At 35.5% G+C, this 16,389-nt stretch overlaps 1 protein-coding gene across 4 annotated transcripts; it reads right to left on the bottom strand.

The window, feature by feature from the left end:
• Positions 1–3,713: 3,713 nt before the first annotated feature.
• On the bottom strand, positions 3,714–9,055 carry LOC113332379. 4 transcript variants are annotated; one of them, XR_003351470.1, is made up of 5 exons: positions 8,750–9,055; positions 7,621–7,683; positions 6,245–6,376; positions 5,800–5,999; positions 3,714–4,096 (listed from the first exon to the last, which is right to left on the bottom strand). XR_003351470.1 is itself a non-coding variant. In XM_026578926.1 (5 exons), exons 2-5 carry the CDS (start codon positions 7,923–7,925, stop codon positions 5,987–5,989), a joined length of 318 nt encoding a protein of 105 aa, XP_026434711.1. In that variant the 5' UTR covers positions 7,926–8,240; positions 8,750–9,055; the 3' UTR covers positions 5,568–5,986. The 4 variants fall into 4 exon arrangements, 1 of the variants encoding a protein (XP_026434711.1); XM_026578926.1 differs by lacking the exon at positions 3,714–4,096 and adding an exon at positions 7,816–8,240 and having other exon boundaries at positions 5,568–5,999; XR_003351468.1 differs by lacking the exon at positions 6,245–6,376.
• Between the last annotated feature and the right edge of the window lie 7,334 nt (positions 9,056–16,389).

Genomic DNA, 16,389 nt, shown 5'->3' with positions numbered 1-16,389 from the left:
GAGCCAGGAATCTTCATTCGTATTGTTTCTGGTGGAGCCGACTATCAGGTGAGGAAAGTACTCTAATTAGGCGAAATCTCTTACATGTGCTCGTTTAAAGACTTTTGTGGGATCAAGAAGCTCTACGAATAACGTTGGTGAGAAACCAGATAATTGCATTGTTATTTGAGTTATCGATTATGTATTTGATTAATTAACAGTTGTTGAAACTTTGATTGCACCTAGTTTGATTATTTTTAAAGGAGGTTCTAGTAGCAGATTAATTTTATTATGCAAATTAGGCATGGCTAAAGGAGGTTCCAGAGAAGTACAAAAAAGGTGAGAACGTGTTGGTAAAAGTCGTTGGTGGCCATCATGACATAATTACTTGTTTCATTTACTTCCCATAGCGTACATTCACATTTGTTTTAGAAGTCCATTACAGGGGCTCCAAACATTAATTTTTGAGGGATCATATAGATTCAGATGTCCTAAAATGCAGATGGGGAGGACTTAATCTACAACAAAGATACAAAAATACAACTAACCTAATTAACTAACTTAAACCTAATTAAAATCAAAAACTAAAACTATATCTAACTAAAACAAAAAAACAAAACCTAAAAAACACCTCTCTTCCTCTTCTTCTTTTCTCCTCCTCCTCTTCTTTTCTCCTCTATAGCCTCTTCTTCCATGTTTTATTCTTCAACGACGATTATCTGAGCCAATAATGGTTTCAGTTGAGCAAATTGCAAAACCCGCCCATTTATTTGTTTTTGATTGCATGAGAAGTTTATACCTGATTAAACTAGGGATTTAGAAATTAGTTTTAGAACTTAATAGGGTTGGATTTCCCAACCGAAAACCAATCCTATGGTTTGGAATTTCATATATTCCAAACCTTAAAAAGTTTGTACCGTTGGAAATACATGAACTCCCCACCGTAATTATAGTTTACGGTGAAGTTTCCTAACAGTATTTTCAATTTTCAATTTTTTTTCAAAATTTTTCCTAGATGTGTCCACTGTTGGGGAAACACCAACTCCCAACTGTAGTTACAGTTTACGGTTTGGAAACCCAGCCGTATATCCAATTTTCAAAAAAATAAAAATAAATAAATGAATGAAGTAGGTTAGTTATTATTTGACGGAAACTATTTTTATGTCGCGCTGTGATTTCAAAAAAGAACTCGCAGCCATGTGGCCATCGTATTCTAGAGATGTGACGTGTGACTTAACCATGATTAGCCAACGGTCTTTTACTCCGTATCTTTCTCAAATATGGTAGAAACTCCATTAATTAATACTCCATTATTTAATAAATTCTTTTAAATAATATTTTTAGCCGGTCCTGAGTCGGGGATGACATGCCAAATTAATAATTCGCTAATATTATAAAATAATACATTTTTTATTACCTATGTAGGCCTCATATGAAATATAGATTAATAATTCATAATACGTATTCAATACATTAATGATTGATGAAGATTTTCTGAAAAATGATTCAATTGTCTTCCGTCTTTTTGTTAAAATCAATATCAGATTGAATTTCATCTCTAACTTTTCTTATCATCGTAAGTATTTCTGGTGTTATTTAATGTGATTGCTGCTTTAATAACCTCTTTTCGTGAAGGGGGATTCATTGTACAACCTTCATCATCTTTTTTTCTCATCTTTATCAGTACCCATAACGCTCTTAGTTATTTCTCCAATCAGTCAACAATTTTGTAACCTCATTTTTTCTGGATATTCAGAACATCTTGACATTCTTTGAATTGTCATAACCCAGTTTTTCGATCAAATTTTGCAAATCTTGAGTGATTTCACCGTCTAACTGTTGATCTGAACTGTCTAATCTTGTGTTATTTTTCGATCGAAGTTTCCAATGAAGCAAAGTAGGAGATTGAAGGGTGCTTTGAAGAATATTGATATTCTATAGTATATAGAAAATAATTATTTGATAATAAATTTCTTTATAAGTTAATGAGATATTAATTAATATATTTATCGGTTAATAAATTATATCTCCCTTAATTAATAAATTCTGGTGGTCCCAAAACCATTAATTTATAGAGTTTCTAGTGTAGTTCGGATGTCTACTTTTCTAGATGCCATATTTTTTCCATATTCCAAATGTATCATATTTCTTCCTTTCATCAATCCAAAATAGGACTCGTGCTTGCGAAATAAAATCACAAAAACAAAGCATCTCAGAAATCAGGACATCCGGGAGATTTAGGCTAGTACAATCTACTTCCTGATTTGTTATTTGTTTTGCTTTAGAAATGACTGCTTTTTGGAAACCTATATACTAAATTTTTGAAGTAAATTATGTTAACTTGTTTCAACTATCATCGATAAATCAGGAAATCGTGGTTCTTTTTACTTTTTTGATCAGTCAAGAGGAGATCATGGTTCTTATTAATTTTATTTTCTTGATCGGTCAAGAGGAAATCATGGTTCTTATCAAAAGCCATTCTTTTCCCAAAACCATATTCGTTCACATACTTCCAGAGTTTCCAAAGCCATATTCGTTTACATACTTGCAAAGTTACAGACTAGACACCCCACAAACCAGATTGCTGCTACAATTGCTTATATTCCCGTAGTGGATCCATCATTTATGTGTTACCTTAACTGTCTGAAAACTATATACAAAGAGGTGAAAAAGGAAAAGAAATGTATCAACTACAATTAATTAATTATACAATGTGTTTTTTGATGAGAATGTGACAATGAAGATGACGAAGATAATGGCAACAATTCTAGTTATGTTTTTGACCTTGCCATCAATCATAGAAGCAATGTATATGGAAGAGTTAATATACCAAGGCTAGCTGAGAGAACTAGCAGCTGATAATGTAACATACTAACATGTTATATGTATTCTTTCCCTTGGTGGTGTTTATGTGATTCACCTGTTGATCCTGATCCTGGTAATGATGGTTTTTCTGTGAGTACATGAATTCGTGTATTTGGAATTTAGGAAAGATACGGTAGTTCACTAGTTAAACCGGGTTGCTAACTGTGGTTAAGTTTAAGGTTTGCTGAGGTCATATCTCTATCATCCAACAGTTGTTATAGCTGCGAGTTCTTTTATGATCTCGCGCTACAAGTTCAAAAAATTTTACTTATTTTACCCACTTATAAGAGACAGATACAAGAATTTCTACATGCAGTAAAACTTCGATAAATTAATAGCCTTGGGACCTGAGAAAATTGTTATTTTAGCGAAGTTATTAATTTATCAAGTTAAAATTTAGCCTGTACAAGCCTAACTGGGTCCGGAGAATTTTATTATTTTAGCGAAGTAATTAATTTATCGAAGATTAATTTATCGAAATTCTACTCTAATGAACGAAGCTAAAGGGGCAGTAAAAGGAGTTGAACCTGAAATACTTACAAATGGAGATTGGACTGACTCACAATGCCAATGGTCTCCTAGAGGAAATTGGATAATATTTTCATCAAGGGAAAAATACGGTTTACTCCAAAATCCCATCAAAATATACTAGTTAGTCCACACCCATTCAACCAGGTACAATTTAATCCAAAAATTATTTAAAATATGAAAAATACATATATAACCTTGCTGATTTACAATTTAGTCCAAATATTTATAGTTTAGTCCAAAATGACTTATGATGATGTCATCCATTTTAAATAATATAAAATAATTAAAAAACAATTTATCTTTTGAACCATTTGTCCAAAATTCACAAACTTTATATATTCGGAAAGCTCTTTCCGAGAGCTATAAAAAGAGTACCCATATGACTATATAATTTTGATTTTTTTTAAATCTTAATTTAGATTGGTGTACAAACATGTACACATCTCCAAAAATCTAAAAAATCCAAAGACAAGACAACAAGCAACTTAAATAGTCCACCTAAGCACCACTAACAAGCATGCTACAAAAATCTAACACATAGCAAGTACCTAAACACATAAGAAACATTCTATTAAAATCAGAAAATCTTAGTTTCCACGGTTTACAATAAACGCCATAGCTTCAGGAGTTGCTAACTCTGCTGCCATTATTAGATCTCCTTCATTTTCTCTATCGTCGTCATCATCAACAATGACTATCTGCAAGCTACGGGTGCAACTGTCTGCTCAAAAAAGAAAAGAAAAAGAGCTGTGAGTATCATCACTTTCACGGTTTCACTAGTACTTTTGGGTGCAACTTTGCTTTTGAGTATCATCCTCTATAATGCTTCCACAACAGACACATGATTTAGTTAGTGACTCACAAGCACCCTGTTTACACCATCAAAAAAGAAAACACAAAAATATCAAAAACATTCATCTTTTGTTAGATTCACTATTAAGCTAATTCTGAAAATTTGGAGTAACTGTGTTTACAGAAACTCAACCATGTCTTTAAATTAGGACCCATAAGAAGGTAAAAGAAGATAGCTATTATTTTGAGTAATAACCAGCATGTGTACAAACATGTACACATCAACAAATACCCCTACAATCAACGGGTGTACAACTATATACACATTAGCTTAAAAAGTATGAAACTAGTGTAGGTTCCCAATGACAAAAAAACGGTGAATCTTAGCGAATACTAAACTTCAGTTTATGATTTCTGAGCATCTACCACCGCTAAATTTCTTTTTAATGGAATAGGATCCTAGTAGTAGAGTTATCCTTACAATATTATATGCTACAATGCTAGAATTCATAAATTTAATGTGGAAGCCAGGCAACATAGAAACATGAAACAACTCATCCAGACGTGTCCATATCAAAGTATGGCTTGTATGCAGCAACCGAGAATATTCGTAATTTCGTATCCAACCACTTAGTTATTGATCTTCAGAAGTACTACTACCATAAGTTGGTTTCGAAAACTAATATACATTGGTTGAAATCATGTTAAAAATATCAACAGAAACGTAAACAAGAAAAAGAAAAAAAACTCTACTTCAGCGATTAAAAATTAATGCAACTACATAAGGTTGATTTCTATACTGAAAAGACCATTAAAAACCATGAATATGAAGCGTCAAAAACAAGATCAACTAACTAAATCTAAAAACCTACAGTGAAAGAAACATGACATATAGAGTATGACTATCAAAACCATGTGCACAAACTGGTAACACAAGCACAAGCTTACATAGTCGTTTTTTACACGTGCACTAATTTGTACACATAGGCATCTATCCAGCATGAGCCTATCAAGTCAATCTTTTTCCATGTGCACCAATTTGTACACCCTAGTTACTTATGCAAAACATAAGCTTATGGAGTCATTTTTTGCACATATGCACCAGATTGTACACCCTGAGAAGAAACTATCTTTATAAAAGTGAAAAAGAAAAATGGAGCTACACTCAAAGGCCAAGTTCGCTCAATCATTATATAACTCCTCAAGTTGTTTGGAATATCAACCAGTACCAAAATGAAATATGATTTTAGTGTTTATTCGATCCATTGAAATGTGCATCAGTCATACATTGAGATGCATCAGCTGTACAAACATAACTATACTAAAACATCCATCTATTCATAGTGCTGTAGAATGTGATATATCAAACTATACTAATTTTTTTCATGATGACATCCAAGTCAATAAACTATAATAGAAATTATCTAACTTGTAGTTGAGGACAAATATAGGGATTTTAATTCTTCCCACATTTTCTACAATAACAATAGTAGTTAAGCTAAATACTGCATTGATAGTTTTAAGCACAATGGAAAAAATACAAATACACTAACATTTGCGACTAGTTCCCAACATTTTCCCACAGTATAAGATATTTTGAAAACCCCAAATGAGAAAGAAAATAAAACTGACCTTTTTTTGACCAGAAGTGTCCCAAATCTGAGCTTTGTTGACTTTAATTTCAACTTTTAAACTCTGAGTGACCTGTTCTTTTATGTTTCCTTCTTCATTACTTTGGCTGCAAAAATCTCAAAATCTTTTTGTATTACATGCACTCTTTGTTTCCTTAAAAGAGACATCCCGATATTTTATGGTCCTTCTATGCATACAGCCTGTGAGTAAGAAAATAGTTCATCAAAAACAAATTCAAAGGAAAATAAGTAACAGTAGTAATAAAACTCATAATGCTGCAGGAACAGAAAACCCCACAGGCTACAACGATCAAGATGTGCACACATTAACGATCAAGAGACGTAGAACTATGTACACATTAACGATCAACAAGTGTACAATAATGTACACATTAAAAATAAAAATGTGTACAAGATTATACACATTAAAAAAATTGAGTCGGTACCTAAGCCAATTCAAAAGAGAGAAGCAAATTAAGGACCAACTGGTGTCAAGCATTGCAATGGAAAATAAACATGAGGTATGAACCAACTTCAATGCCCAGCAGTATGAACCAACTTCAATGCCCAGCAGAGCTCTGACCAAGAGGTATGAACCAACTTCAATTCCCAGCAGAGCGACTTAAATTCAACAAGTGTACAATTATGTACACGTTAAGAGTGAACTGGTGTACAACTATGTGCACATTAAAAGTCAACATGTGTACAATTATGTACACATTAAGAATCAACATTCGTACAGTTATAAAATATTAATCCCGTATAAATATTTTTCGAAAAATCAAAAAATATCATAGAAATGAAAAATAAACATGAGGTACACTTGGTTAAATAGCAATTATACAAAACTAAAGCCATAAGAAAACAACACATAGTTTACATGTTTTATGTCTTAGTGGCAAGCAGTTATATTTCCTGCTCAGGGAAGCCTTTGGATTGAGATGTTGCTGCGGGATGCTTGTTAGCAATAAAAAAGGATGTCAATAAAACTATGTGAACTTAGATAGTGACAAACTAAATTTGAAACTAGTAAAATGGAATGGCTTAAGGATGGGTAGAACTAGTAAAACGGAATGGCTAAAGGATGGATAAAATACATCGACTAATTAAGAAATCTTAGATGAAGTGGCATTTCTTAGTGCTTTATCGAATCCATGATCAGAATAGAGAAAATAAATTTCTAACCAACAGTAATTACGTGTCAGGTTCTACTAGCTCTCCAAATATGATTGGACTCCTTATAGAAATCACATTGGCGCATCTTTTAGATCTACATGCCCAAACATAACAGAGGTTTTTCCCAAACAGTCAAATGATGTTCAGATCATTATCGACTTGCCTAGTGGATACTTCTCTTTAGGCATCTACGAATTTAGGGATGGCTATGCTACTCTGTCACAAGAAAAAAGTATAAATACACAAAAAACTGGTCCCTACCAAGTCCAAGTGACTTCTTTACTGACATAATTCCATGCTTGACATTGGCAACAATAACACACTACAGAGAAGGAAGGAAGATGCGTAGATGGCATGCATCAATGTACATAAATAATGTCGTTGCATAGTCTAAATATCAAAACTCAGAGCATTTAAAATTCCAAGTATATTTATTTCTTATGAGTACAAAGAGTTACAAAGTGTTTTAATACCTATTAATTTAGAAATGTCTCTAAATCTTAATCAAAATATATAGATGAGTTAACACAAATCTAAAATTAATAAAGGTAAATAGCCAACCATAAACACAAGTGGAAGGAGCAACACAGTCAAAATTCTGAGAATTGTGGGGATGCATCAGAGAATTAAATCTAGTTTTACTCACGCAACAGATGGATGTTGGAGCCACACGAGAAATACACACTTAATGTGGTAGCACATGAGACACCTGCAAACAGAGAGCAAATTACATAAGCCTCAGTTTCATGCCTCCAAATCATTGTATAAGTGGAGGAAATCCAGTAGTTTAGTTGATCATAGTATATATTGGGAAAGAAAAAAAGGCCTAAGATCCATTTACCAGGGCATAATTTTGTCAGAGAATCTCCACAAGGCTAAAAGTACCAAATGTTGCACAAACATATAACTAGTCGGTGAAAAACAGCAGCATGAGAAGCTGGAAATTGGCATGATTGTTTAAAGAAGATCTTACTGCTCTTCATTTAAGTATTACTAGCTAGCAATTTCTTTTTTTCGACCTAAGAGTTTCAGAAGTTATGCAAGGGACTCTTAAGGGCCTTTACCATAGAAATCGACAGTCATAGTGTTTGATTTAATGAGTTTTTGCTATCGACTAACAGCTAATGCAGGACAATGTTCTGATGGGTAAAGATAACAAAGCACAAACATGCCCAGTATACAAGCCTCTTTCTGTTGAGCGGGATCCTTTTTCTCAATAGCCTTGAATATATTATATACAGGCAATGCAATCCCATGACGGTGCAACTGCAAACACTCATGTTTAGCTAAGTAAGGCATGACTGATCAGTAATCAGAACGAGATTAATAATTTGAGACCAATACAAAATTCACAATGAAAATTAATAAATTTACAGAAAAACTTTTCATTTCTTATTCTTACAAAAGTCACAATGCAAAAACGAACTAATTAAGCAAATTAGATAATATAATAGAGTCACCAAGTTGTTCTTATTAAGTGGATATATAAGTAATCTCAAGCCAACCTGCATCAACATAACTAGATCAACAATAGACAATAAAGGAACAAAAACTAATACGCAAGCAAAAATTGTGTTCCTCTTGTATTACGACTAGGACAAACAGAAATATTCAATTGTTACTTAAGAAACCTAAGATACAATTCTCAAACTGATTACTTAGAAAATCGAAAGTAAGATGGAATTCAAATGATCAGATATTCATGATTAGCAACAACACATACAAGGAATTAAAATTCCGAAATTAGATTAAGCTGAAAAATCATATTTCATTACCCCTCACTAGAAATCCCAGATCCTAGTTTTACGTTCTTCGCTTTCAACGATGAACTTTTCTGAACTTGAATCTCATCAGTTTTCCCCCTGGATTAATCTTCAGAAAAAAAATGTTACTGATGATAACGATTTAGGTTTTCAAGTTGCATCAAATTTAATGGATTGTTTGTTTGATTCTCAAATTTACGCTTGGATTCATCGAGAAAGGATTAGGTTTAGGATCTGTTCTTTACATGAGAGTTGTTTCAGACATGAAAATGAAAAAGGGGAACTGAATTAAGAAGAAGTGATATCGTGATGGGTATTTTCGACACTGAAAAATATCGATTTGGATTAAATCTTTAAAAAAAGGACTACCTGGTTTTGGATAAGGTAAATTTGGATCTCCTAGTACTAGACTTGAGAGAGCAGGATTAAAATGTCTAAAGCCCAACATATTTGGGATTAAACGTCAATTTCTACTCTCATCAAACCGCGACAAGCCTCTAGGGGATAATACGGATGTGGTTGTAAGAGTGATTGCAAGTGGAAATTATTTTTGGGGGCATGTTAGCTACCCATTCTTCAGTCCAAATGGACGTAGTATTGTCCTGACTTCAGACATTGCTGCAGTGTCAGTTGATCCCGTATCATTGCCTATTTTTGTCCACTCAGCCAGGCCTTATGGAGACATCTTCACAGTCGACATTGACCCGGATGACATAGAAAAGAACAACGATCTGAATATTTACAAACGCCTCCCACACAGTAGATATGGGAATTCCACCGGTTCCTGGATCAGTTCCTCACCTGGTTCCAGAAGAGCAGCACGAAAACCTCTTCAAAAGAAAGATTTCGCAAAAGCAGTCCCTTGTCCATATCTCGGCGCAGACGAAGGTTCACAAATGACTGGCCACCCGACTTTCCAAACGAATGCGACTGATTAGTGATTACCATTGTGTGCTACTTCTTTTGTTCTATCTGCTATATTATTTCTTTTCATCCCTTCATGTTGTGATTGTTATTTGATATTCCAAAGTGTAAATTCCACAGTTGGTGTGCATTCCTTTTATGTTCTCTAAGGCCTTGATGGGATTCGAAGTGGTGACTTCCCCATGTTTTATCACTTATTTCTTCTTCTTCTTGCTTAGATTTGGAGTTTTGGGAATTCATTCTTCTGAGGCTCTCTTGAGCTCCTCCGTCTTGCAATGCGTTTGCCCTTTTGTTCCCCATGCTTATGGGAATTCGTATCAATGAATGACAAGATTTTGGGAATTCATGCTTCTGAGGCTCTCTTGAGCTCCTCCATCTTGCAATGCGTTTGCCCTTTTCTCCTCTCAGTAATAATATCATTCCTCTGAACCTCATGCGCATCCCCTTCAGAAATCAACTAGGTGCTGGAATTTAAATGATTCCTGATAATGTTAGGCTTGAAGAATTTGCTTAATGGGTCTTCTCTGTATGCTACAACAGCCTCGCTTCAATTGTATTCACTTTTAGTCTTTGGAGGAGCAGTGTTGGCTTTGGGCCTTTCGGCAGTTCATGGAAATCTTAAAGCATCATAACCTTATAGATAGAGCTCTCAAGGTGGATGCAAGCAGCAATAGGTGCAATACTTATCATCTGTGGTGGGCAATTCGCAGTGAAGGTTTTTCTTTCTTGAAGTTGAAGGTTGAAAATGTTAAACGATAAGAAGAGTAAGCCCATTAACACAGGAATGGGTGATACAAATAGCATTTGGTTCTTATAAGCTGAGTTAACAAAATATCTGAGCTAGTTTTATGTTCTGGCTGCAGAGAACTTGTAAACCATTCACTGCTACTCTTTCCAATTTCATATAAGTAAGTTTCCCTTGCACTCAGCCCATACCTTAGGCAAACTCCAGTGCAAGCAACAACTTTTGTGGTAGCATTTTGTGTTCTACGACTAGCTTAGGGAACCAAATGGATACCTTGTAATATAAGTTCTCATTTTTAAGAGAAGGGCCTTTTATAACAAAGGCTAATGGAGACTCGGATAAATGTAACAATCAAAAAGATGCAAAATCTAAATATTTGATTACACAAAAGTTCAAATATTAAAATTGAAACCAGAAAAGCTCTCTAAGTAATATAGAACTTATGAAACCTACCATTACTGCCTAATAATAGGAAACTGCAGGTTTCTTCTTGTAATTTAAGTAATTTTTGGAAAATCTACAAATCAAAGAAGGTAAAAGGTCATTTCATAACCTCCCTCTGCAACTCTAGAGCAAGACTGGACTCCCCCCATTCTGCGAACTCCACATATAAGTGTCCCACTTGTAACAGCATCGAGTTAAGTTCTCTTTTTCAGTTAAACTCTTGAACACAAAGCCACTTAAGTAGTGTTATAAAAATTAAGTCGTATGACTCAGGATCATAACCCTGCAGAGAGTTCAAAATTGCTGCAGAGGTTCCAGGCAAAATGCTCCGTCATTTGTTCTCTCGCTTCATGATACAGTGTCCTGTCCAAAAGTTTCTTGGATGTAAGGCTGTCGTTCTGCAAATGATTCCTGATAACGTTAGGACTTTTTGCCAGGGAGAAACACCAATCAAACAACCAAAAAGCCTATATATGCATCACATAATAAAACCTAATCTTAAGCTCAGGAGATTCGACAAGGCAGCAGTAATCATATAAAACCCGGAGACACTGCTCAATGAAACAATATAGTGACACTGGCCAATTTCAGTTGATGCCAATGTCCTGCAGCGATAATGAAACATTACATATTTCAGCTAGCCAGTTACAGCAATACAATAGAACGATTGGATTTTGATTTATTTATGCTAAGATTTAACATGCATTTTAAAAACACTAAGTCAGAGAGATAGTTAACCCTGTCGTGGATCATTCTTGATAGACTCAATTTCTAAGAAACAGTAACAACAAATTAGCTTTTTTAGGATCTCACCTTAATCACTATACTTAAAAACTTCCAATTCCAAACATTGTGCTCCACAAAACATAGAAACCTTCCTGCTTCTGCAAATCTTCAGCTCTATCTTGCAGTCAATTTTCCCTTTTCCCCGGACTTGCTTAGTAAATGTGCTCCCATACGTAAGTTCTCTTTGATTTTCTGCATCGATGCATCCATGGTGATGATTTCCTCAAAGATACAGGTTACTCCTGAAACTCCTACGCGTCTTGTTTCTTCAATCGACTAGGTTCTGCTTCAAAATTCAAATGATCCCAAAACCAAGGAACACTGATCCAGAACCGTTCAAGATGATATGTGAATCTTCAGAAGCAATCTTTCCACAATAAACTTAATTTATGGGAGGAAAAATCGTTGTGTGAGTGGATCATCATCAAAAACAAGACAAAGGGTTTCAATTTCTTCTGGAAGTTTCAGTTGAATGATGAAAATAATAATAGTAGGAGTAAGAGTACTGGTGTTCAGATTAGTGAGAGATGATGGTGTTCTTGAAGAAACATCCATTATTTATGAGAAAGAATTTTTTGGACAGAAACTTTCCGATCTAAAAAAAATGAACAAAAGAAGTTTTAGTTTGCTGGCGGCTGAAGATATTGTTAAGGATACCTAAGTTTTTAGGAGCATAACACAAAATTAGATCGTTTGATCCAAGGGCCCGAAATGTTTCAAATTTGACCTTGGTCCATAAACAGTGCCATTGCACGTTATAGATACCTCCTTATCAGAAAGTACTAATGGGGATTGGAGTGACACACAATGCCGATGGTTTCTTAAGGAAAGTGGATAGTATTCTCGTCAAACCGGGACAAGCCTCCTGGTGCAGCAAAGAAATATCATAGTCTTGACCTCGGATATTTTGTATGAGTGACTTCAAGTGGGAATGTGTTGGGGCGAAATATCGCACAGAGCAAATCCGCAACTTCGCTCTAGCTAAGACAACCACTAGCACGAAAAATAAAGAAATTAGGCGAAGAGTAATTACGCGATAACAAGGAAGAAGCACGAAGAGCAACCACGCGATACGTACAACGCGACATTCATCAAGAAGAATACGAAGTAGCAGCGCGAGAGACAGTGACATCTCCCCAAAGCCTGGCGAATAAGACAAACTGAAATAAGAACAACTAACAGAGACTTTGCATGTGATCCTCAATTGTCTTCTACTGATGTATTTGCCTATATAAGGATTCAAATGATAAAGAGAGAGGCAGGTTGAGATAGAATTCAGTTTAAGTAAGAGAGAGTTCAGAACTATTCTAGAGAAGAAAGGAAGCCATTAGAGCCTAGTCTTGATATTATCTTCTCCATTGTAATGTACCAAACATCTTTGTGATCATTATAAGAACATCATATATTCAATACAAAGCATTTGAGAAGGTCATACTAGTGGCAAGTGGTGTATAATATCATTAATGTTTAAGTTGATTCTCATGACTTAGGCTTTGTGTTATTATCATCTCAACAGGTGTAGTTGTGGGATTTTCCGCAACTATGTTTTCGCGCTAGAAACATGAAGGATTTATCCTCACCTGATAGTATTCATCTAGAAATCATCATTTATCTAAGTTCGTTTGTTATTCTTACTACCACCATTTTTCTGTCCACCATGAGAATTCGCGTGTTGTTATTTGAATTCATCATTGCTCTAAAGATCTACACCATCCCGAAGTGCTAATAAAATGTCACTGTGATTTTGCAAAACCTCCAATAAATTCACCTTAGCTTTCTCTCTTTATAGTAAAGTTGTGATAGACGCAACACAATTTCCTTTTTTTGACTCAAAAGAATCTCTAAATATTGTTCATCCTCTAAAAACATTAAACCCCCGAACCTTATAAACAACGAAGATCCTAGCCATGCCAAGGGAAAACTTTAACAACAGAGATGGGAAGAAACTGACAGCTTTCGTGGAAAACCTGCAATATTGGACGGATTCGGTCAGGCCATATGATCCAGAAAGACCAATGCTAGATGTTGGTATAAACCACAAGAGAAAAGAAAACCATGTCTGCCATCAAAATCAGAATGAAGAAATTTTCGCTCTCCAGCACGAATACGAAGCAAGGTTCGCACAATGGAAAGAAACATAAAAGATGCTGATAGGAGAACGATTAAATCTCGCTCAAGAGCACGGGCGATTGATGATAGAAAACCAGAACCTGAAAAGAAAGGTGCGAGAACATGAACTGGGAATAGAATGCGGGGGAAGTTACAAAAGATCATATAGAGAAAGATACATTGAAATGGAAGGAAGGTCAAAGCAAATAGATAGACAACTGTGGAGCGAAGTGTATCAACATGAGCGAAAGGGAAAAAAGATGAGCAGAAGAGCACTGTATCAGAATGAACGAGAGGCAAAGATGGCTCCACACGAGAGTTGCATCGAAACCATGACAAGAAGAAACCAAGGAACCATAAATGATCTGCAAACCACATCCATGCTAAGGAAGATTGAAGAATCGCACAACAGAATGCTAAGGCGAACCTTCAAGGGCGACAGTCAAGTCCATACCCAAATCTGAAAAGTAAGGGAAGGAAAGAAGGGAAGATCTCATATCGCACCTCACTCATCATGCGAAAGCTATATGGCAAGGAATAGCACCTAAAGTGTCGAAATGAAATCAAACTACGTATCAACTCAAAGAAACTTTAATATGAAGCAAAGTTCTTTCCATAAGCGAGCAAACAAAGGTGAAACAAAGCCTACATGACAAAGTTACAAAATTTTCTTGTAAGACCTTTATAGAGGGCAGCAAGATACTATAATATAACCTCTAACTAGCGAGGCTGGGACTACGATTGTGGCGTGTCAACTTAATTCGCGTGGTCGTGCGATGACGTTTTAGCATGATCACGTAAGAGGAGATCATAAGCCCTAATGCGCGTCATAATTGAGGCATCTTGGAGAAGTCACTTATTGGGGAGAAAAGCCTATCTGCTGGAGGGAACTAAGAACGAACCACTCAGCGAAAAGTTGTCCGGTACGGGGTGTCGAAACATAACCAGTGGAGATAGTAGAAGGCTTGGCATGGTTCTGCACTCGGTACAAAGAAACCCCACTTAGGGTGTGATATCGTGCCCAGTAGCCACATAGGCGAAAAAGGATGAGATCACGACAACAATGGTTGTTGATACTGGATGGGAGGAACCCAACTGAAATGGTTATGGGTGACCTCCTTGAAAGGACAATCAAGGGGAATATTAATGGACGACACCCTCCACTAGGGAGATGATTGTGTCAAAGACGACAATTTTTGGGGCTTTTTTACTCACGAGAGTATCTAAGGCCTGGTATATTATCGCACATGCAACTTGAGGAGGTAAAAAAACTAACACATTTAAGGCGAGATCGATGGCCAATGACTCGCAAGAGCACATGGAACTGAGATTTCGTCGCCAAATGTTGAAGACCCTACCCAAGGCGACCATAAGTCATTTATGTTCTCTATGTCGGGAGGCAATAAGACCATACTTAGGAGGCAAGTAAGACCTATAAAAGTTCATGCGAATACCTGCAACTCAAGGAGCGCGAAGGAAGCTGAGGCGATAAAAGATCATATCAGCAAATGAAGGATCGCGTTGAGGCAAACAACAAATCACATTAAAACACAAACAAACATGGAGCAGGCACATCTTTATTCACACTAGTACAAATCTTCACATTGGCCACACTTAATCACCGTGTCCATAGGCTTTTGGTCATGGATTTTTTTCACTCCAAAAATGTGGCGTCAGGTGCCGTAACAAAGAGGTATCTTTATGGCTACATAAACTTTGAGTGGATATAAAATATGATTTATCATGGCCATAACTCTAAAACCGTGTCTATATGGTACTCATTATTTTTTTTTGTAGTTAAGCATTTTCACTATCACCATGGCCATAGGATCCTTATAGGCACACGATTTGATTATATGTGACTAAAGTTTACCTTAAAGTCACGCGAATTTTATTTTAGCCGTGGCCTTGTCATCAATTGGACACGCAAAATTATTTTTATCATGGTTAATTCATGAGTTGCAGTTACCTTAGACCCACACTAATTTTTCCTAACCATGGCCATCTCTATAATTTGGACACACGGAAAATAATTTAGCATGACCAATACAAGACTTGTAGTCACGTTTAATCTATATTTCCATGGCCATCTATATTTTTGGACACGTGATAAACATTATACATGGCAAATTTCTAGAGACACATCAAGTGTTTTCAATGTATCTATTATTCACCTTTTGGACACCGAGGATACCACAAACCAATGGCGATAACCTTTATAAAATAACACAAAACGTATTCAACGTGGCAAATATTTGCTTTTAGCTACTCGAAAATTGCAATTTTTATAGCTCAATTTATTCTTTGGCCAAGGTTTAAGATCTAAATGGCGGCCGTATTTTATTTTCAACCACGTGAATGCAGTAATTTATCATGTGTAGCAAAACTCACCTCAATAACCATCCATAAAAATTAATCACACTACAATTAGAATTGATCCAAAATAATTTTTATTATTAATAATCATAAGATAAACGTCTCAATATGTAATTAATTGTGCAATAACCTTAAGATAACAAAATTTCAAAGGGAGATTTAAAAGTTTAAACATCCAAATTCTACGGTCCACGACTATTTCTCTTGATAATTATGTTGCAGTCTTGAGTCTCTTGATGGATCTCCGAGACTTCAATTCCCCACTCTT

The sequence above is a fragment of the Papaver somniferum genome, unplaced genomic scaffold, assembly GCF_003573695.1.
Source record: "Papaver somniferum cultivar HN1 unplaced genomic scaffold, ASM357369v1 unplaced-scaffold_131, whole genome shotgun sequence".
Classification (NCBI taxonomy): domain Eukaryota; kingdom Viridiplantae; phylum Streptophyta; class Magnoliopsida; order Ranunculales; family Papaveraceae; genus Papaver; species Papaver somniferum.
The sequence above is the reverse complement of the archived record's forward strand: the minus strand, read 5'-3'. Positions and strand labels throughout refer to the sequence as shown.

What these genes read in the sequence shown, in the direction of transcription:
- LOC113332379 (XM_026578926.1), bottom strand. Translation starts at nt 7,925, where the DNA reads ATGCCAATTTCCAGCTTCTCATGCTGCTGTTTTTCACCGACTAGTTAT. An exon ending in TCTGACAAAATTATGCCCTG is followed by an intron (nt 7,684 to 7,815) that starts GTAAATGGATCT and finishes CTCTGTTTGCAG; the next exon opens with GTGTCTCATGTGCTACCACA. An exon ending in CTCCAACATCCATCTGTTGC is followed by an intron (nt 6,377 to 7,620) that starts GTGAGTAAAACT and finishes CCTCTTGGTCAG; the next exon opens with AGCTCTGCTGGGCATTGAAG.